Here is a 17499-nt window from a genome sequence, read left to right on the forward strand (position 1 = left end):
GCCTTTTTAGTCATGTTTTATTGGAACTAACATTACAAACATATGCAAATGATGAAAATACAGGCAATACACACAGAATATTTTCATGTAAAATGCAACTCGAATTAAAACACCTTTACACAGACGGCGGGTAACCACAGCTTCTATTCTGATAGAGTCCTCGCAGGAGACTGTCTTCATTTTCTGTTCATGTCAGGAAGGAGTAGCAAAAGTTCGCTGTAGGGGTACCACAAAAAAAGCAAAAACTGGTTTGTCGAAGGTCGGACTGGACATCTAGACTCAAGCCAGTATCGCCACCCTCCCCTTTAAACACACAGTTCAGTTACCTTAGTAACTTGTGACTTCATTGTCCTCTCCTGAACTTCCTCTTGAATAGCAATAAAGACAAGAACCAATCAGTGACGAAAACATGAACAACTGAACCCATCTGTCTGACCGCATTGTTGTTTCAAGGATATTCACCAAGAAAGCATTCCTCTGGCAAACCACGGGCCCGAATGGAGTCCTGCAGCAGTGGCCGACCACTGTATCCTCGAAACTCACTTTGCTTGAAGTCACCGCACCGGGAAACCTCGGCGTCGGGCAGACAGAGGCGGCGTCTCAGCATCTCTTTTGTGTGCCGCTTAGACCCCGGAGAGTAGGGGCTCCAGCGCTTGGAGTGGGACAAGTTCTCCCGGTCCAACTCCCGGTGACGCTTCCTCAGCTCGAAGCGGTGCGGTGACAAAGCCAGCGCCACCAGTGTTTGGGACGAATGACACCGGCAGGCCTTGGCGCAGCCAACGCACATTCGGATGGGGAGCCCGTTGGAGGGTTTGCTCTGACACACGAACTTGTGGTAGTGCTTTTCGTAATCATCTTCCAGGTCTTTTTTGGAGTATGTGGCGCATTCCGTTGTCAAGGAGGAGTCAAAGGAGAAATGCCGGCAAAGGTTATTGCGGGCCCGTGGAGGGGAGCCCAAGCAGGACTTTGGGTGAAGTGCCTGGGTCCTAAGTAGCTTTTGTAGTGGGGAAGCGGAGGGCCTGGAGTAACCGAGGACATGAGCAGAGTTTGGGCTTCTTGAGAAGGACTGATCAGATCTTCGAAGGCCTTCCCAGCTCACCATTCCCACTTTTAAGGGACTCTGCCTGACAGGTGAACCATTAATGTCAGGTCGCTCTTTAAATTCGGTGCTTTCAGCAGCAACGCCTGCAGAGAAGAAAAGACTTTTGGAACTATGTGACAAGTCAGAAGAGTGACCGGACGACTGTAATGAACTTGGGACCTCCGAGGACAACTGCTGCTGCTCATCGGCAGCAGACATAGCGAGCCTTTTAGATCTCAGTGAAAGGTCCAAGGAAAGACCGACAGACCGCGATGGACTGAGGGCCCACGATGATGTTTGATGCTGTTCTTGGGCAGAAGCAAGGGCGAACCTTTTAGACCTCAGGGACAGGTCTGAGGAGGGACCAGAAGGCCGCGAAGGACTGAGAACCCACGAGGATGGCTGCTCTCTGGTAGCGGCGTTAAAAAGCCTTTTAGCTCTGAGGGTCTGGCCTGAAGAGGGACTGGAAGACTTTGAAGGACTGAGGACCAATGAAGACGGCACCTCTCCGGTAGCAGCACTACAAAGCCTTTTGGACCTCAGGGATTGGCCCGAGTTGGGACCAGAAGACCGTGAAGGACTGAGAACCCAAGACACCGGCTGTTCTACGGCAGCAGCGGTAAAAAGCCTTTTCAATGTCAGTGACTGGTCTGGGGAAGAACTGGAAGATTGTGAAGGACTGAGGATCGACAAAGATGGCTGCTCTCCGGCAGCAGCACTACAAAGCCTTTTGGACCTCAGGGACTGGTCCAAGGTAGGATCAGACGACAGTGAAGGACTGAAGAGCCACAAGGATGGCTGCTCTCTGGTAGCAGCGTTAAAAAGCCTTTTCAATCTCAGTGACTGGTCTGGGGAAGGACTGGAAGACTTTGAAGGACTGAGGACCGACAAAGATGGCTGCTCTCCAGCAGCAGCACTACAAAGCCTTTTGGACCTCAGGGACTGGTCCGAGGTGGGATCAGACGACCGTGAAGGACTGAAGAGCCACAAGGGTGGCTGCTCTTTGGCAGCAGCGCAAGAGAGCCTCTCGGAATCTGGGGAAAGGTCAAAGGACACTCCCGTATAGTGATCGGAAGACCGTGGAGGACTAGGCGTGCCTGAAGACTGCTGATCTCTCGCAACAGGGAAAAAAAGCCTCCTGGAGCCTAAGGGCGGGTCCAAAGACACTCCTGAAGAGGCACCAGAAGACTGCGAAGGACTGAGTAAGCACGGGGAAGGCTGCTCTCCCATAAGCCTTCTGGATCTTAGCAACATGTCCAAGGATGCCTCAGAGGACTGAGAAAACAGGGAAGGACTGAGAACACACACAGATGGTGTCCGTCCGATAGCGGAGACAGAAAGCCTTCTGGGGGTTGATGGTTGTTCTCCCACAGTGAAGGTATCGTTTAGTTCAATCCGTTTCAATTTAGGAGATTCTGGGAAAGTGGACAGGTCCATGGCCAGAACGCTTTGCTCCCTCAAAGAGGAGTATTGTTGGTTGGTAAAAGCAGATCCTGGATTCTTTGTCTTTTTCTTCCGCGTGGTTTGTCTGTTGCTCGTGACGACACTGTTGATGTGGCTGCCTCTGCCGGACTGTCGTCGCCACTTGCAGTACTTCCGGAGCACACCGTTGGCCATCTTGGAAATGTGCCAGCGGTGCTGCGCCCGTCCAATTCGATCGATCATGCTGGGGTAGAGCTCGGACAAAGTGCTGCCTTGACTTCTCAGGCTCAACTCCAGCTCCTCGTCCTGGTCCTCAGGGAGGAAATCAGTCTCTGGGAAGTCGCTTTGTCTGCCGTTGAGCGAGCTCTGGCGGGAATGCATGTTTGACACTCCTGCAGTGGGGTCAAAAAAAAAAAATCGACTTTAAAAGGAGACATACTGAGGGTTTTTTAAAATGTATTTCCTAGGCGATTAATGTGATTTTCATCATTTCCAATCGGAAATATTTCATGTACTGTACAAGCCTTTAAAGCAAGGGTGTCAAATGCATTTTTTTGAAATGCATATAGCATTTCAAGCACTATATAAATCAGCAAGTATTGTATTGTATTTTTGGCCAGATGTCAATCACGGGCCTATTTTTTGACGCCTGTGATCAAATAAGTCAATTTTACACTTGTGCCCTTTAATCCTCCATCCCACGGGTGTCAAAGTCAAGGCCCGGGGGCCAGATCTGGCCCGCCACATCATTTTATGCGGCCCGTGAAAGTTGTCAAGTTCCATGATGCTTGCTAAAGTCTGAACCCAAATTTCAAATTGTCATATGCAAACCACAATGTCAGTCATTATTCTTGATTCCTGATTTTACAACTAGTCATTCATCAATTTGTTGTGCGCTGTGTATGTAATATGTGGAGGTGATTAAACATTTATATGGTTTCCCAAAATTCATAATGTCCCTCCAAGGCAAACCGTAACTACAATTTGGCCCAGGACAAAATGAGTGTGACACCCCTGCTCCATCCCATCAAGTCACTTTCCTTCAGGTATAAACTTCTGCTCTTACCATCATCATCATCATCTGAGGACATCTGGCAAGAAACAGCATCATCATGTCCACCATCTTGTTGCGTTCGGTCCAGCTTTTCAACAACAACCAAAAAAAGTATATATATTTATTTAGACAAAAAACATCTTTGCACCACGTAAACATTTTTTTCCAGATGATGTGCAACTGACGAAAGACACTTTTCCCACAGCAGACTAGTGAAAACCCGTCAAGGGCAAGATGAAATTGGACATACCGGTGAAGTACTGGAGGAATTGTGCACTGTGGTGGTGGGCAAAAAAAGTAGCGTAGTATTAATGATGACACCACGTCTACAAATGTTACATCGAATGGAATGGACACTTACGCTGTAAAAGGTCCCCTCTTGAATCCAACAGGCTCTGAGGAGAGATTCAGCTTTAGTTATTATACAGCTTGATGAGAAGGACTGGTTATAATACCAATTCTAAAAGAAGCAGGATATTCATTGGTCCATTCATGGATCAAATATATGTTGTGAATTTTGCCTCAAAACCACCAGACTGTGCAAACAGTGTTGGATGATTAAGTGCATTTTCGGTTCATCAAGAAAAACAGACCCGAAGTGAAATGTCCCAAATTTCAAATGAGAAGTATTTTTAAGGTCAACTGATGGGTGAGCAGGAAAAAAATGATTCTACTTTAAGCACCTCTGACTCCATCGCCTTTATCTGCTTTTTAGACAGCGTCATGTAGTGCATCAGAGCTAAAAAAAAAAAAAAAAGACAAAACCAAGTCAAAGCATGCTCATCAAGAGGCTTGACATGAACAATATCAACATGAATAACAAACAACATCTTACCTTCTGTACTGATGTTATCGAGGTCCACTTCTATCGCCATGTCTTGATTAGGCAGGTTGGAGTACTGTTTTGTGCAGGAGAAATAAAAATATTGATTGAAGAAGTTTGGAATTTGATGTGACAAGTAGAATGCGCTAATTTTGTAACTCGAGCAAACGATACATGACGTCTCATCATCAAACACGCACCTTTTGTATAATCCGACGCAGTGATCGTTTGTATTTCAGGCCGTTTATGGCGAGTTGATGCTCCAGTTTTTCGTCCATGAATCGGAAGAGAGTCGAGCACTGAAGAAGACAAAATAAGGAAAAGAAATTGCAGAAACTGCCCTGAGTTCAAAACTTGGCCGTTACCAGTGGGCGAACGGTGATTGGACGAGAGGATCTCTGGGTGCATTCAAATTATCCAGGAAATTAGAACACTCAAAAAAAAATCTTTATTTAAAGAAGCTGTATTACAGTACACACATGTTTCACCACCAGCTTTTGTGTTTATTAACCATTTTTTTAATTTACAAAAATAAAATTCAAAGGACGTTTTATGAATGTCAGCATTTGAGTTATATCTGTGACATTAACAAGCAATTGAATGCAGCAACTTTTCAGCGGCGTGGTCACGTCATCATCACGCGACAATGTTATGGCTGTGGCGGTGGACTAAAAAAAAAACCCGATCTCGATTCACGAAACCGCGTTCGTTATTGAACTAGTATGAAAATATATTTCATAAGTTATAACTTGTGAGGCGTGGTAGCATGGAGTCTAGCGGAACGCTTCAGGGGCTCGTAGCCACCGCCGCCTCGGTTCACTCCCAGCGGGTGGCGGTGACATTTGACGGCGGGTCCTCGTCGAGCAGTCCGGTCTCACTGCTCTACAAGGACCTTGGAGAGCTTTCCAGTGAACTCTGCCGCCTTCTGCAGCAACACTGCGCGAACAATAACGGAGTCATAGGACTATACTGTTGCGACGATCTCTTCATACCAGTGTGGATCCTTGGGTGAGATCACGAAACATGCCCTAACATTACAAATGTGTGTGTATAAGGGGTGCAATGTTAATTTCTTACTTTTTTTTCGGGAGCAGGATCCTGCAGACACCTGCTGCCTATATGCCACTAGATCCAGGTGCTCCAGGACTTGTCTTCGCCCGGGTCATGATCAATTGTCGCCTCAGGTTCTGTGCTGTGAAGAGCGACCTCCTCCAGGTTCACTAATTTTTTTTCTCATTTGAATTGTTTTAGTTGATCTATTGTTACAGATTCAAAGTTCTGCTGTGTAAGAGCTTGGTCACGGAACAAATTAAACACACAAGTCAACAGACCGCTGTACAGCATCGTGGTTTATTTGTTTGTTCGTTTTTTTCCCCCCAAAATAATCAAGACTTTTTTTCCTTTCCTGTGAAGAGGTTCCAGGCGGCCCTCACCCAGCATATGAGCGTGGAAGTATGTGCGCTGTTGCCAAAGTTCAAACTCACACTGGTTCGGGTTGAGCCGCTGACGGACGCCAAGCAGGACGTGCAAAAAATTGAAAAGCTGCCATCCCTCCCCGAACGAGTAGAAGGTTTGGCGTACGTGCTGCACACATCTGGAACGACAGGCCTGCCCAAGATTGTACGGGTGCCGCACAACTGCATACTTCCCAACATCCTGCACCTGAGGTCAGGAAAAAAGCATGTTTTTAAAGTTAGGGCTGACCGATAATTATCTTTAAAAAAAAAAGGCTAGTTAAGGGACCCCAAAAGATGTTATTTTATTCATTGCATGTTTTTTTAAATTAATCGGTTCAATAATCAGGTTTCAGAATTTTTTTTTGGCCAATCCATGTAGCTCAGGCCCAAATTTAAAAAAACGAATGATCAATTTAATTTATGTAAACATAGAAAAGTACAAGGTATTTATACTATATATATGATTAATTGTTGGGTTTTTTTGGGTTTGGTTTTGTCAGGCATTTGTTTTCGGTGAGTTGTGGCGATGTGGTCTTCCTGGCATCGCCGCTGACCTTCGACCCGTCAGTGGTGGACCTTTTTCTGGCCTTGTCGTCCGGGGCTCAGCTCCTCGTCGTTCCGGCCGTGCTCAAGAAAATTCCCAAGCAGCTGTGTCAGCTTCTCTTCCACCGTCACAAGACGACGCTCATGCAGGTCATTCCCATTTGGACTGTTGCCTTCAAATGCAGCTTGGTTTTCTCACCCCCCCTCCCACCCCCAAACACACACACACACACGTTATTGGTAGAGCACATTCGGCATTGTCACATTTGAGGATTCATTCCTTCCTTCCTTCCTTCCCTCAGTCCTGCTTTTTATTTTAAACCTTTCCTTCCGTCACCCTTTTTTTTTGTCATTCCCATTCAGGCTGCTGCCATAGATAGAGGAAGAAAAAGAGTGTCACTCTCATGCGTTTCCCTTCCGCAGGTCACCCCCACGCTACTGTCTTGCTTCGGTCCCCGACTCCTCCGACAGGAAGTGCTGTCGCGCGGTTCGTCGTTGCGCGTGCTCGCCCTGGGCGGCGAGGCGTGCCCGTCGGTATCCATGCTGAATGCCTGGCGCCACGAGGACAACGCCACGGCTGTGTTCAACGTTTACGGCGTCACCGAGGTATCCTGCTGGGCCACCTGCTACCAGATCCCGCCCTCGGTCCTCCGGCAGCCCGACGGCTCCGCCTCCTTCGCCGTGCCTCTGGGGAGCCCCCTGATGGGCACCAGAGTGGAAGTGAGGGACCAAGATGGCGGCGTGGTGACGGAAGGCGAAGGAGAGGTGTACATAGGTGAGATATGCCCATCAAAGCGTGGTCAAACTAATCAAGGGGCGTTAAAACTTCAATTAAATCAACGTCCATGTTTCTGTACGCGGCGCTCTGTGGGGAAAAGTTCAGACTCCCCCTGAAACGGGTGGGTGGTAATGCTCGCTGTTTGGTGGAGGCAGGCGGTGATGAGAGGGTGTGCCTTCTGGATCACGAGGACTCGGCGGTGCCCGGGACCATGAGGACCACGGGTGACTGGGTGGAGGTGAGAGGTGGGCAGATGTACTACCTCGGCCGAAAGGACAGAAGCATCAAGCGCCACGGCAAACGCGTCAACCTGGACCACCTACAGCAAGTAGGCTTTTGTTTTTTTACTCTCCCCAAACAGGGCGGCCCGGTAGTCCAGTGGTTAGCACGTCGGCTTCACAGTGCAGAGGTACCGGGTTCAATTCCAGCTCCGGCCTCCCTGTGTGGAGTTTGCATGTTCTCCCCGGGCCTGCGTGGGTTTTCTCCGGGTGCTCCGGTTTCCTCCCACATTCCAAAAACATGCATGGCAGGCTGATTGGACGCTCTAAATTGTCCCTAGGTGTGAGTGTGGGCGTGAATGGTTGTTCGTCTCTGTGTGCCCTGCGATTGGCTGGCAACTGATTCAGGGTGTCCCCGCCTACTGCCCGAAGACGGCTGGGATAGGCTCCAGCACCCCCCGCGACCCTAGTGAGGATCAAGCGGTTCGGAAAATGGATGGATGGATACTCTCCCCAAACATGGTTAAGTGCTTAATGTCATGAGATCCCATGTTCGAGCTGGCTTCCTAAATTTCCCTCTCATGCTATCAATTATTTTTGACTGAAATAATTAACATTAAAATATATTTAAATTATAATTACTATTTTTAAATTTTGTGTTTTATTCATATGTGATTTTTAATGGATGTACTGCATATTTGATGTTACTTTGTAATGTTGAATTATGTAACTGCATTCAATGAATTTCTTTTTCTTAAAATGCGTGATACATCTGCAATTGATATGTTGTATATTTGAGTTTAATTAGTAATTTTAATGTAATTAGGGTAGACAAGGTGTCTTTTCATTTGATTAAAATTGGTTTGGTTAATTCATTATATTTTATAATAAAAATAATTTGACATTTTTAATTGAATAAAAATGTTTTTTATTTAATTGTATTTATTGTAGAATATTTATGAAATGGGTTTATATTATTATAGTTTGCAGTGGAATCAAAATGTTTTTTATTTACGTCATTGAATGCAATTAACTCATTCACTCCCAAAGACGTTTTTAAACGTCTTTTCAGACTTGGTCCACAATTGGATGGTACTGAATGAGTTAATTGTTTGGTACATTTTGATCATAATGTTTTTCTGAATAATAACAATCGATTTCACACATTTTCAAGGGTGAAAATATGATTGAGTAAATTGAAACGTGTTTTAAACTAATTTTTGGTCATTTTTTTCCCCCCTATGCATTTTACAAAATGAATTCATTCTCGTGAATATTGAGTGTTGTAAATGTTCCTTTTTCTAGAGCTGCATTTCAATTAGATTATCAATTACTCAAATTTCAGATGCTGTCGAATCTGCCTGAGGTGGAGTCCTGCGCCGTGTGTATGCACGACGACTCCCGACTGCTCGCCTTTGTCGTCCTCGCCGCATGCGCGGGTTCCAAAGAAGCCGGGTCACCCTTCTCTTCCGAGCTTAGCAGGCACCTCCAGAAGCAGCTGACTCCGCTGTTGCCCTGCTACGCCATTCCGGACACGGTGGTGCACATCCCGTCCTTACCTCTGACACCTCATGGTGAGTGGAGACCAAAAAAATTGATTGCTTAGGGATGGATGGAATGTTCATGGCCTCTTGTGTGCAGGGAAAGTGGACATGCGAGCATTGGTGAAAATATACCAGAAGCAACGCACGGACGTCAGTCGGCCACGTAAAGACGTTGCCGAACTCAAAGAAACGCTGCAAACGTTATGGCAGGTACAGTGAAATTCCTCTACAACGAAATCATGTTTGCAGCAAGAAATTTTTCACAACAGGGGACTTTTCACTGCAGTAAATTTTATCTCGGACGTAAACACGAACACACACAAAAACGTACATGTGTACTTTTTAATGTTATTTCAATAGCACATAAGTATGAGCATACAGTTATTTGACACTTCATACAGACAGCGTAGAAAGAAAAAAAGGGAAAGGAATTGCGAAATTTACGATTAGCTTACTCTTGAACGGTATTTTTCTGTCCATCAAATTGTTGCGCTCTCCATGTCCTCTTTTCTTCTCATGCTCTCCTTCCTGTCACCATCCCGATAAGGAGCCAGATGTAGCCATCTTTTGATTGTGACATCAGTTTCCTGGTCTGAGGCCCAAGATGTTAGGCTGTTCGGTCTCACAGCGGCTGTAAGAACTGTAAGAAAACAAGAATGGACAGTGTGTTAGGAAAACAAACATGTCATGAACAATGAATAGTCAGTAAAAATAACCCCTGAAATTTCTTATAATAATAATAATAATAATATAACATTTCATTTATAAGCGTCTTTCAAGACACTGGGACATTTTACAACCAAAACTAAACTAGGTGTGACACTGTGGGGCGGAATATTTGCCACCAAAAACTAAACGTGAATAACTTTTAAATAGTTTATACTGAATTTGAATTATGTGAATTGAAGGTCAGTGGCTCGGATAATGGATGGATTTGTATATTTTACTCTGACTCATATTGAATAACTGAATCTGAATTGTACAATCTGAATTTGAAATGGTACTTTTTTTTCTTTGAAACTGTATTTGATCCTCACTGAAAATTCTGTTTATTTTCATATTCAGTCTTACAAATACAAAACAACGTTTTTTTCAACGTCAGATTTTCTTTTTGAATTGAGGTACTAAGTTTTAAATTAACTTTATGGTCAAGTATGAAGTATCCGGTTTGTATTGCAGCAAACTGAATCAAAATTAATATCATTGTATTTCAGTGCAGAAAGGGTTCTTTTTGGCAGCACCTCTGACTGTTCAATCACCTACATTTTCACAAGTGATGTGTCGGTCGCGAACGAGTCGGTACAAAGATCCGGCTCTTTGAAGTGAACGATGAGCCGTTTTTAGACGAAAAAAACGACCATGAATAGTAAGGCGTTTAAAAAAAACAAACACCATGTATAGTAAGGCATTTTTGGCCGAAGAAAAAGGACCACGTATAGTAAGGCGCTTTTAGCCGAAAAAAATGACCATGTATATATAGTAAGCCGTTTTTAGCCGAAAAAAACGACCATGTAAAGTAAGGCGTTTTTCAACGAAAAAAAACAACCATGTCTATAGTAAGGCGTTTTAACCCGAAAAAAACGACCATGTTTAGTAAGGCGTTTTTAGCCGAAAAAAAACGACCATGGATGGTAAGAAGTTTTAACCCCAAAAAACGACCATGTTTAGTAAGGCGTTTTTAGCCGAAAAAAACAACCATGTAGAGTAAGGCGTTTTTTGCCGAAAAAGATGACCACGTAAAGTATATAGTAAGGCGTTTTTAGCCGAAAAAAACAACCATGTAGAGTAAGGCGTTTTTTGCCGAAAAAGATGACCATGTAAAGTATATAGTAAGGCGTTTTTAGCCGAAAAAAAACAACCATTTAGAGTAAGGCGTTTTTTGCCGAAAAAGAGGACCATGTAAAGTATATAGTAAGGTGTTTTTAGCCGAAAAAAACGACCATGTATAGTAAGGCATTTGAGCCGAAAAAAATGACCATGTACAGGAAGCCGTTTTTAGCCCAAAAAAACGACCATGTATATAAGCCGTTTTAACCCGAAAAAACCGACCATGTTTAGTAAGGCGTTTTTAGCCGGAAAAAAACGACCATGGATAGTAAGGCGTTTTAACCCAAAAAAACGACCATGTAGAGTAAGGCGTTTTTCATCGAAAAAAAACGACCATGTATAGTAAGGCGTTTTTAGCCGAAAAAAACCACCATGTATATATAGTAAGGCGTTTTTAGCCGAAAAAGATGACCATGTAAAGTATACAGTAAGGTGTTTTTAGCCGAAAAAACCAACCATGTATATAGTCAGCGGTTTTTAGCCAAATATCATGACCATGTGTAGTAAGGCGTTTTTAGCCGAAAAAAACGACCATATATAGTAAGGCGTTTTTAGCGAAAAAAACGATCATGTATAGTAAGGCGTTTTTAGCCGAAAAAAACGACCATGTATAGTAAGGCGTTTTTAGCGAAAAAAAAAGACCATGTATAGTAAGGCGTTTTTAGCCCCACAAAAACGACCATGTATAGTAAGGCATTTTTGGCCGAAAAAAACCCGACCATGTATAGTAAGGCATTTTTGGTCGAAAAAAAAGACCATGATAGTAAGGCGTTTTTAGCCCAAAAAAAACCGACCATGTATATAGTAAGGCATTTTTGGCCGAAATAAACCGACCATGTATAAGTAAGCCGTTTTTAGCCGAAAAAAACAACCATGTATAGTAAGGCATTTTTAGCCCCAAAAAAACGACCATGTATAGTAAGGAATTTCTAGCATCAAAAACGAGCATATAACGTAAGGCATTTTTAGCCCCAAAAAAAGGACCATGTATAGTAAGGCGTTTGTAACCCAAAAAAACGACCATGTACTGTATATTAAGGCGTTTTTAGCTGAAAAAAAATGACCATGTATAGTAAGGCGTTTTTAGCCGAAAAAAACAACCATGTATAGTAAGGCGTTTTTAGCCGACAAAAACGACCATGTATAGTAAGGCGTTTTTAGCCCAAAAAAACCCGACCATGTATATAGTAAGGCATTTTTGGCCGAAATAAACCGACCATGTATAGTAAGGCGTTTTTAGCGAAAAAAACGACCATGTATAGTAAGGCGTTTTTAGCCCAAAAAAACCCGACCATGTATATAGTAAGGCATTTTTGGCCGAAATAAACCGACCATGTATAGTAAGGCGTTTTTAGCCGACAAAAACGACCATGTATAGTAAGGCGTTTTTAGCCCAAAAAAACCCGACCATGTATATAGTAAGGCATTTTTGGCCGAAATAAACCGACCATGTATAGTAAGGCGTTTTTAGCGAAAAAAACGACCATGTATAGTAAGGCGTTTTTAGCGAAAAAAACGACCATGTATTGTAAGGCATTTTTGGCCGAAAAAAACAACCATGTATAGTAAGGCGTTTTTAGCCGACAAAAACGACCATGTATAGTAAGGCATTTTTAGCCTGAGCTTCCCCCGGCTGTCTTCGGGCCATCGGCAGAGGGGAGGGGGCACCCTCACTTGGCTGACAGCCAATCAAGAAAACCATTTGCACCGACAACAACCCTTCCACTTGAATTGGTAGAAATGTCCTTTTGTGACTGAAATGTCATCAGCCATCTAAGTCACAACAGGACATTTGCGTTTTTGGCCCAAAAAAGCGACCGAAAAACCCCCACCATGTACCGTATTTTCACGACTATAAGGCGCCATTAAAAGTCTAAAATTTTCTCCAAAATGGACAGGACGCCTTATGATGTGGAGCGTCTTGTCTATGCGCCGAGTTCCAAAACCTGACTGACAGCCGACACGCTGTTTATATAGAGAAAAGGCGGAAGTGACTGTGGACAGGCATGCGGCAAAGAAGTCGGCCAATCAGTGAAGGGTGGGCGTGTATATATACACATATGGAGAGAGAGAGAGAGAAAAGGCAGATGTGAGTGAGGACAGGCATGCGGGGAAGAAGTCCGCCAATGAGTGAAGGGTGGGCGTGTAAGTGGACGCTAAAGGTACGCCCCAAGCAGGTACCAACACCTGTATAGAGTGTGGCTATGTGCATTGTTGCAAAACAACTTCGGTTTTGGTTTCTAAGAACCTCCGAAAATAAATTCTACAGAGACACGCCTACGAAGCTCAGTTCAAACTTCAAGCCATCGGTTATGCTTTTGGCATGCGTGCCCATCTCACAGCAGCGGTGAAAAACCAAGTCAAGCAAATGAACTCTGAGCTTGCCGTTATTCCCGGAGGCTTGACTAAAGAACTCCAACCGCTGGACATTGGCATCAACCGGGCGTTCAAAGTAAAGTTGCGAACGGCATGGGAACAATGAATGATCGATGGCAAACACAACTTTACAAAGAGTGAGAGGCAGCGCCGGGCGAGTTACGCCACAATTTGTGAATGGATTGTGGCTGCTTGGACGAACGTGTCTGCTTGCACTGTTGTTCGAGTTTTTGGCAAAGCCGGCATCATTTCTGTGGAGCCACATGGCAATGAGAGTGACTGACAACGAGAGGGAACACGGCGTTTTTGATGGATTACCAGTACTTGCACAATTGTTCAGTTCTGATACAGAGGATGAGGACTTTGATGGATTTCTGGTTGATGATTGATCGAAAAACGTGAGTACATTGTACGATGGCTAAATAAAATACAACGGAACTCAGTTTTGCTTCCGTTGCCTTTTTAAAAACGTGTTTTTAGCTTGTATCTGTATGTCTTGGCATGCTACCGTATGCTACAAGCTAACGTGTTTTTAGCGTACGCGCATGCATGCCGTATGTTTAAGCTGGCGTATGTTTTACCACTTTAAAATTGCGCCCAATAATACAGTGCATTTTGTCTATGTGTAAAATACAGAAATAGCACCCATTAATGAGACTGCGCCCAACCATATGGTGCGTCGAATGGTCGTGAAAATACGGTATATATAGCACGGCATTTTTGGCCCCCCAAAAAAAGACCATGTATAGTAAGGCGTTTTTAGCCGAAAAAAACAACCATGTATAGTAAGGCATTTTTGGCCGAAAAAAACAACCATGTATATAGTAAGGCATTTTTAGCCGAAAAAAAACGACCATGTATAGTAAGGCATTTTTAGCCGAAAAAAAACGACCATGTATAGTAAGGCGTTTTTGGCCGAACAAAACGACCATGTATAGTAAGGCGTTTTTGGCCGAAAAAAAACGACCATGAATAGTAAGGCATTTTTGGCCGAAAAAAACCGACATGTATAGTAAGGCATTTTTGGCTGAAAAAAAAAGATGGTCGATTTTGACGCAAAAAATTCCTTACTATACATTGTCGTTTTTTTGGGGCTAAAAACGCCTTACTATATATGGTCATTTTTTTTTCAGCTAAAAACGCCTTAATATACATGGTCGTTTTTTTCGGCTTATTATCGGCTAAAAACGCCTTAGTATAAATGGTCGTTTTTTTCGGCTAAAAACGACTTGCTATACATGGTCGTTTTTTTCCGGCTAAAAACGCCTTACTGTACATGATCGTTTTTTGGGGCTAAAAACGCCTAACTATACATGGTCAATTTTTTTCGGCTAAAAATGGCTTACTATACATGGTCTTTTTTTTTTTTTTTTTTGTTAAAATGCCTTCCTATACATGGTCGTTTTTTTCGTCGAAAAACGCCTTCCTATACATGGTTGTTTTTTCGCCTAAAAACGCCTTACTATACATGGTCATTTTTTTCGGCTAAAAACACCTTACTCTTCATTGTAGTTTTTTTTCGGCTCAAAACACCTTACTATACATGGTCGTTTTTTTTCGTCGAAAAACGCCATACTATACACGGTCGTTTTTATGGGCTAAAAACGCCTTCCTATATGTTGTCGTTTTTTTCGGCGGGACGCAGAGGTAATGAGGTAACGAGATGGCTGAATCTCTAAACATTCTCTGAGTACTACTATTTTTACCACTCCCACTAATACTACATTAATCAATTTAATACCTTCAACTTCACAACAATAATAAAAAAATCATTAAATCAACCATGATTTTAAACTATGTATTATCAATATTCATTATTCCAAACATGAGAAAGCATTCAGCAAACATAACTGGAATCGAGCAAAAGGACTCCAAATCCCAACGGCCAAACCCGGAAGTGAAGTGCCGACATTTTTAACTCCAGCTGTAACGCAAATTACTTGGTTCAAACAAACATTCTAGTGCGACCGCACAAACATGACGACTGTGCAAAAATAACTAAGTAAAAGACACCACTGTTACAGAAAGGCTTTACACGCTATTTAAACTGCCGATCGCGAACGGAACGAACCGTGATTGAAACTAACTGTGATGCCGCTCTTTACACGTTGTACTGACTGTCAGTGACAGCCCCGCCCCTCTTAAAGCGCCAGACAAAGTTATCAACGTGGGTTTCCCTGGATGGATTTTGTTTGATTTCTTTGTGATTTTTGCGGTCCTCTGGCCCACTGTGGATGAAGGATTAGGGGCTCTAATCCCTCGTATCCGATGACCGGCAACCCGAGGCCAAGGCCAAGGACTTGACTCCGAGGCCAAGGCCGAGGACCAAGGACCGCCCTTCGGTCCTCGAGCCGGTCCTCGAGGCCAAGGACCGGCTCGAGGAACACATCACTGAAAAGTGGGAATGGCTTTCATGCGTGAACATTTTTTCACACTAGTGGGTATTTTCGCCCATGTAGGTTTCTTTGTAGAGGAGTTTCACCGTATGACAGGTTTCCTGCTGAATACCACAAATAGACATGAGAAACATTCAGATGACTTCCGACCTGTCAACAGGATGCCCTCGGTCTCGACGGGAACGCAAAGTTGGATGATGGCTCCCGTTTCCTGTTCGGGGGCGGAGACTCCCTGAAGGCGCTTCGACTCTGCGAGGACATCCTGGCCGCCACCGGAGTCGGTTCGCCTCGGATTTTGGAGGCGGTCCTCAACGGGACTTTCGTCGATGTCCTGCGCCTCGTCGTTGCGCCGGTAAAACGAGAGCGCATCGCGGCGGAAGCGACTTCAGAGGAGGGCGAAAGGAGCTGGCCTTTAAAAGTGTTCAAAGGAGAGAGTGAGATGACAAAGACGCGGACCGAGGACAGAAGTGTGTTGGTCCTCAACGAGCGCTGGTCTTCGGACACGGGCAGATGCGTGGACGCCTCCCCGGCGCTTCTGGTCCGGGAAGGGCAAGACAGCATCCGAACCGTGGTGTTCATCGGCTCGCACTCGAACAGGATGCAGGCTCTGGATCTGGACAGCGGGCACCTGCTGTGGGAGCGAGTCCTCGGGGGACGCGTGGAGGCGTCAGCCGGCGTGTCCCCATGCGGACGCTATGTGGTCGTAGGTCGGTTTTCATCTTATTCACCACAGCTCCTTGACATTCGCAGTGACGAATCGTTGGCGCTCCTCAGGTTGCTACGACGGCAACGTGTACGTGCTGAGCGCCGACTCGGGCGAGACGCGCTGGGTCTTTGAGACCGGCGACGCCGTGAAGAGCCGCCCCGCCGCAGACCACCTCACGGGCCGGATGATGGTGGGCTCGCACGATGGTTTTGTGTATGCCTTGGACCTTCAGGTGAGTTGGGGTCATGTGACCAAAGGAAGGGTAACAAATAGGGCACAGTTGGAAAAAAAACCAACCGAGCGATGGCTCATCACTGGAAAAATTCAAGGAGCCACTGCGTCCATTTTTATTTCAGGCTCAGCGCTGCATTTGGAGTCGTCACTGTGGGAGCGGGGCCATATTCTCCTCGCCCTACCTTGACGCCGCCCGCCGCCAACTGTACGTGGCCACACTCGGCGGCAAGCTGCTGTGTCTGCAACCGGTACGTTTTCAAGCAACCTCATTTTTAGAATTGCATCGGTCCAACAATGTGACGCTTTGTGTTGTTTTGTGGCACCAGGACAGCGGCGAGGTTCTGTGGTCACACAGCAGGGACGTCCCCTTCTTCTCCTCACCAAAGTGCGGCGGTGACGACGGCCGCGTGGCTATCGGCTCAGTGGACAGAAATATCATCTGCTTCAGCCACGACGGCACAATGGTGCAGAAATTAGCCATGCTGTTAAAATTAGCATCTGCTAGGCTAAAGATTTAGTATGTTTATCATTTCATTCAGACTGGTTTCCACATGGCAGGAAATCGTATTTGTCCCAACAGGTTTGGCAGTTCCGGACAGACGGCGCCGTCTTCTCGTCTCCGTGCATCACCTCGGACCTCGCGAGGCTCCTGTGCGGCTCTCACGACGGCCGCCTGTACTGCTTGAATGCCGGCGACGGCTCCTTGCTTTGGACGTTCCAGACGGCGGGCAAAGTGTTCGCCAGCCCCTGCGCCTTTGACAGCGGGATGCGAGGGGAGCTGGTGGGCGTGGCGTCCACCGACGGCACCGTCTATGTCCTGGACGCTCGCAACGGACTGGCGTTGTGCTCGCGGACGCTTCCCGGGGAGCTTTTCTCTTCCCCGGTGGTGTGCCAGCGCTCCTTGGTGGTCGGGTGTCGGAATGATTTTGTGTATTGTTTACAAATAGACATTTAGCCATCATTTGTGCAGTTTTTAAATATATATTTTGAAGTCTATTTCATTTATCTGTTCATGTACAGTATCAACATTTTCAAAGTAG

The 17499-nt window shown here is 45.1% G+C and overlaps 2 protein-coding genes across 2 annotated transcripts; one reads left to right on the forward strand and one right to left on the reverse strand.

Moving 5' to 3' along the window:
• Positions 1–6: 6 nt before the first annotated feature.
• hjurp (Holliday junction recognition protein) lies at positions 7–4666 on the reverse strand. The gene is made up of 7 exons (XM_086115146.1): positions 4581–4666; positions 4393–4456; positions 4241–4296; positions 3919–3952; positions 3808–3833; positions 3570–3645; positions 7–2895 (listed from the first exon to the last, which is right to left on the reverse strand). The coding sequence occupies exons 1-7, from the start codon at positions 4656–4658 to the stop codon at positions 449–451; spliced, it is 2781 nt and encodes a 926-aa protein (XP_085971272.1). The 5' UTR covers positions 4659–4666; the 3' UTR covers positions 7–448.
• Positions 4667–5010: 344 nt separating this feature from the next.
• aasdh (aminoadipate-semialdehyde dehydrogenase) lies at positions 5011–17455 on the forward strand. Its single transcript, XM_086115142.1, is given in 14 exon segments — positions 5011–5388; positions 5475–5595; positions 5794–6047; positions 6338–6530; positions 6804–7155; positions 7314–7486; positions 8722–8964; positions 8967–8994; positions 8997–9130; positions 15680–16226; positions 16294–16457; positions 16582–16707; positions 16786–16923; positions 17040–17455. Coding segments are annotated over 14 exon segments (3090 nt in total). The 5' UTR covers positions 5011–5146; the 3' UTR covers positions 17415–17455.
• The last annotated feature ends 44 nt before the right edge of the window (positions 17456–17499 follow it).

Source organism: Hippocampus guttulatus, chromosome 7, assembly GCF_054856545.1.
Source record: "Hippocampus guttulatus isolate MCC_2025c chromosome 7, RoL_Hgut_1.0, whole genome shotgun sequence".
In the NCBI taxonomy this organism is placed as follows: Eukaryota; Metazoa; Chordata; class Actinopteri; order Syngnathiformes; family Syngnathidae; genus Hippocampus; species Hippocampus guttulatus.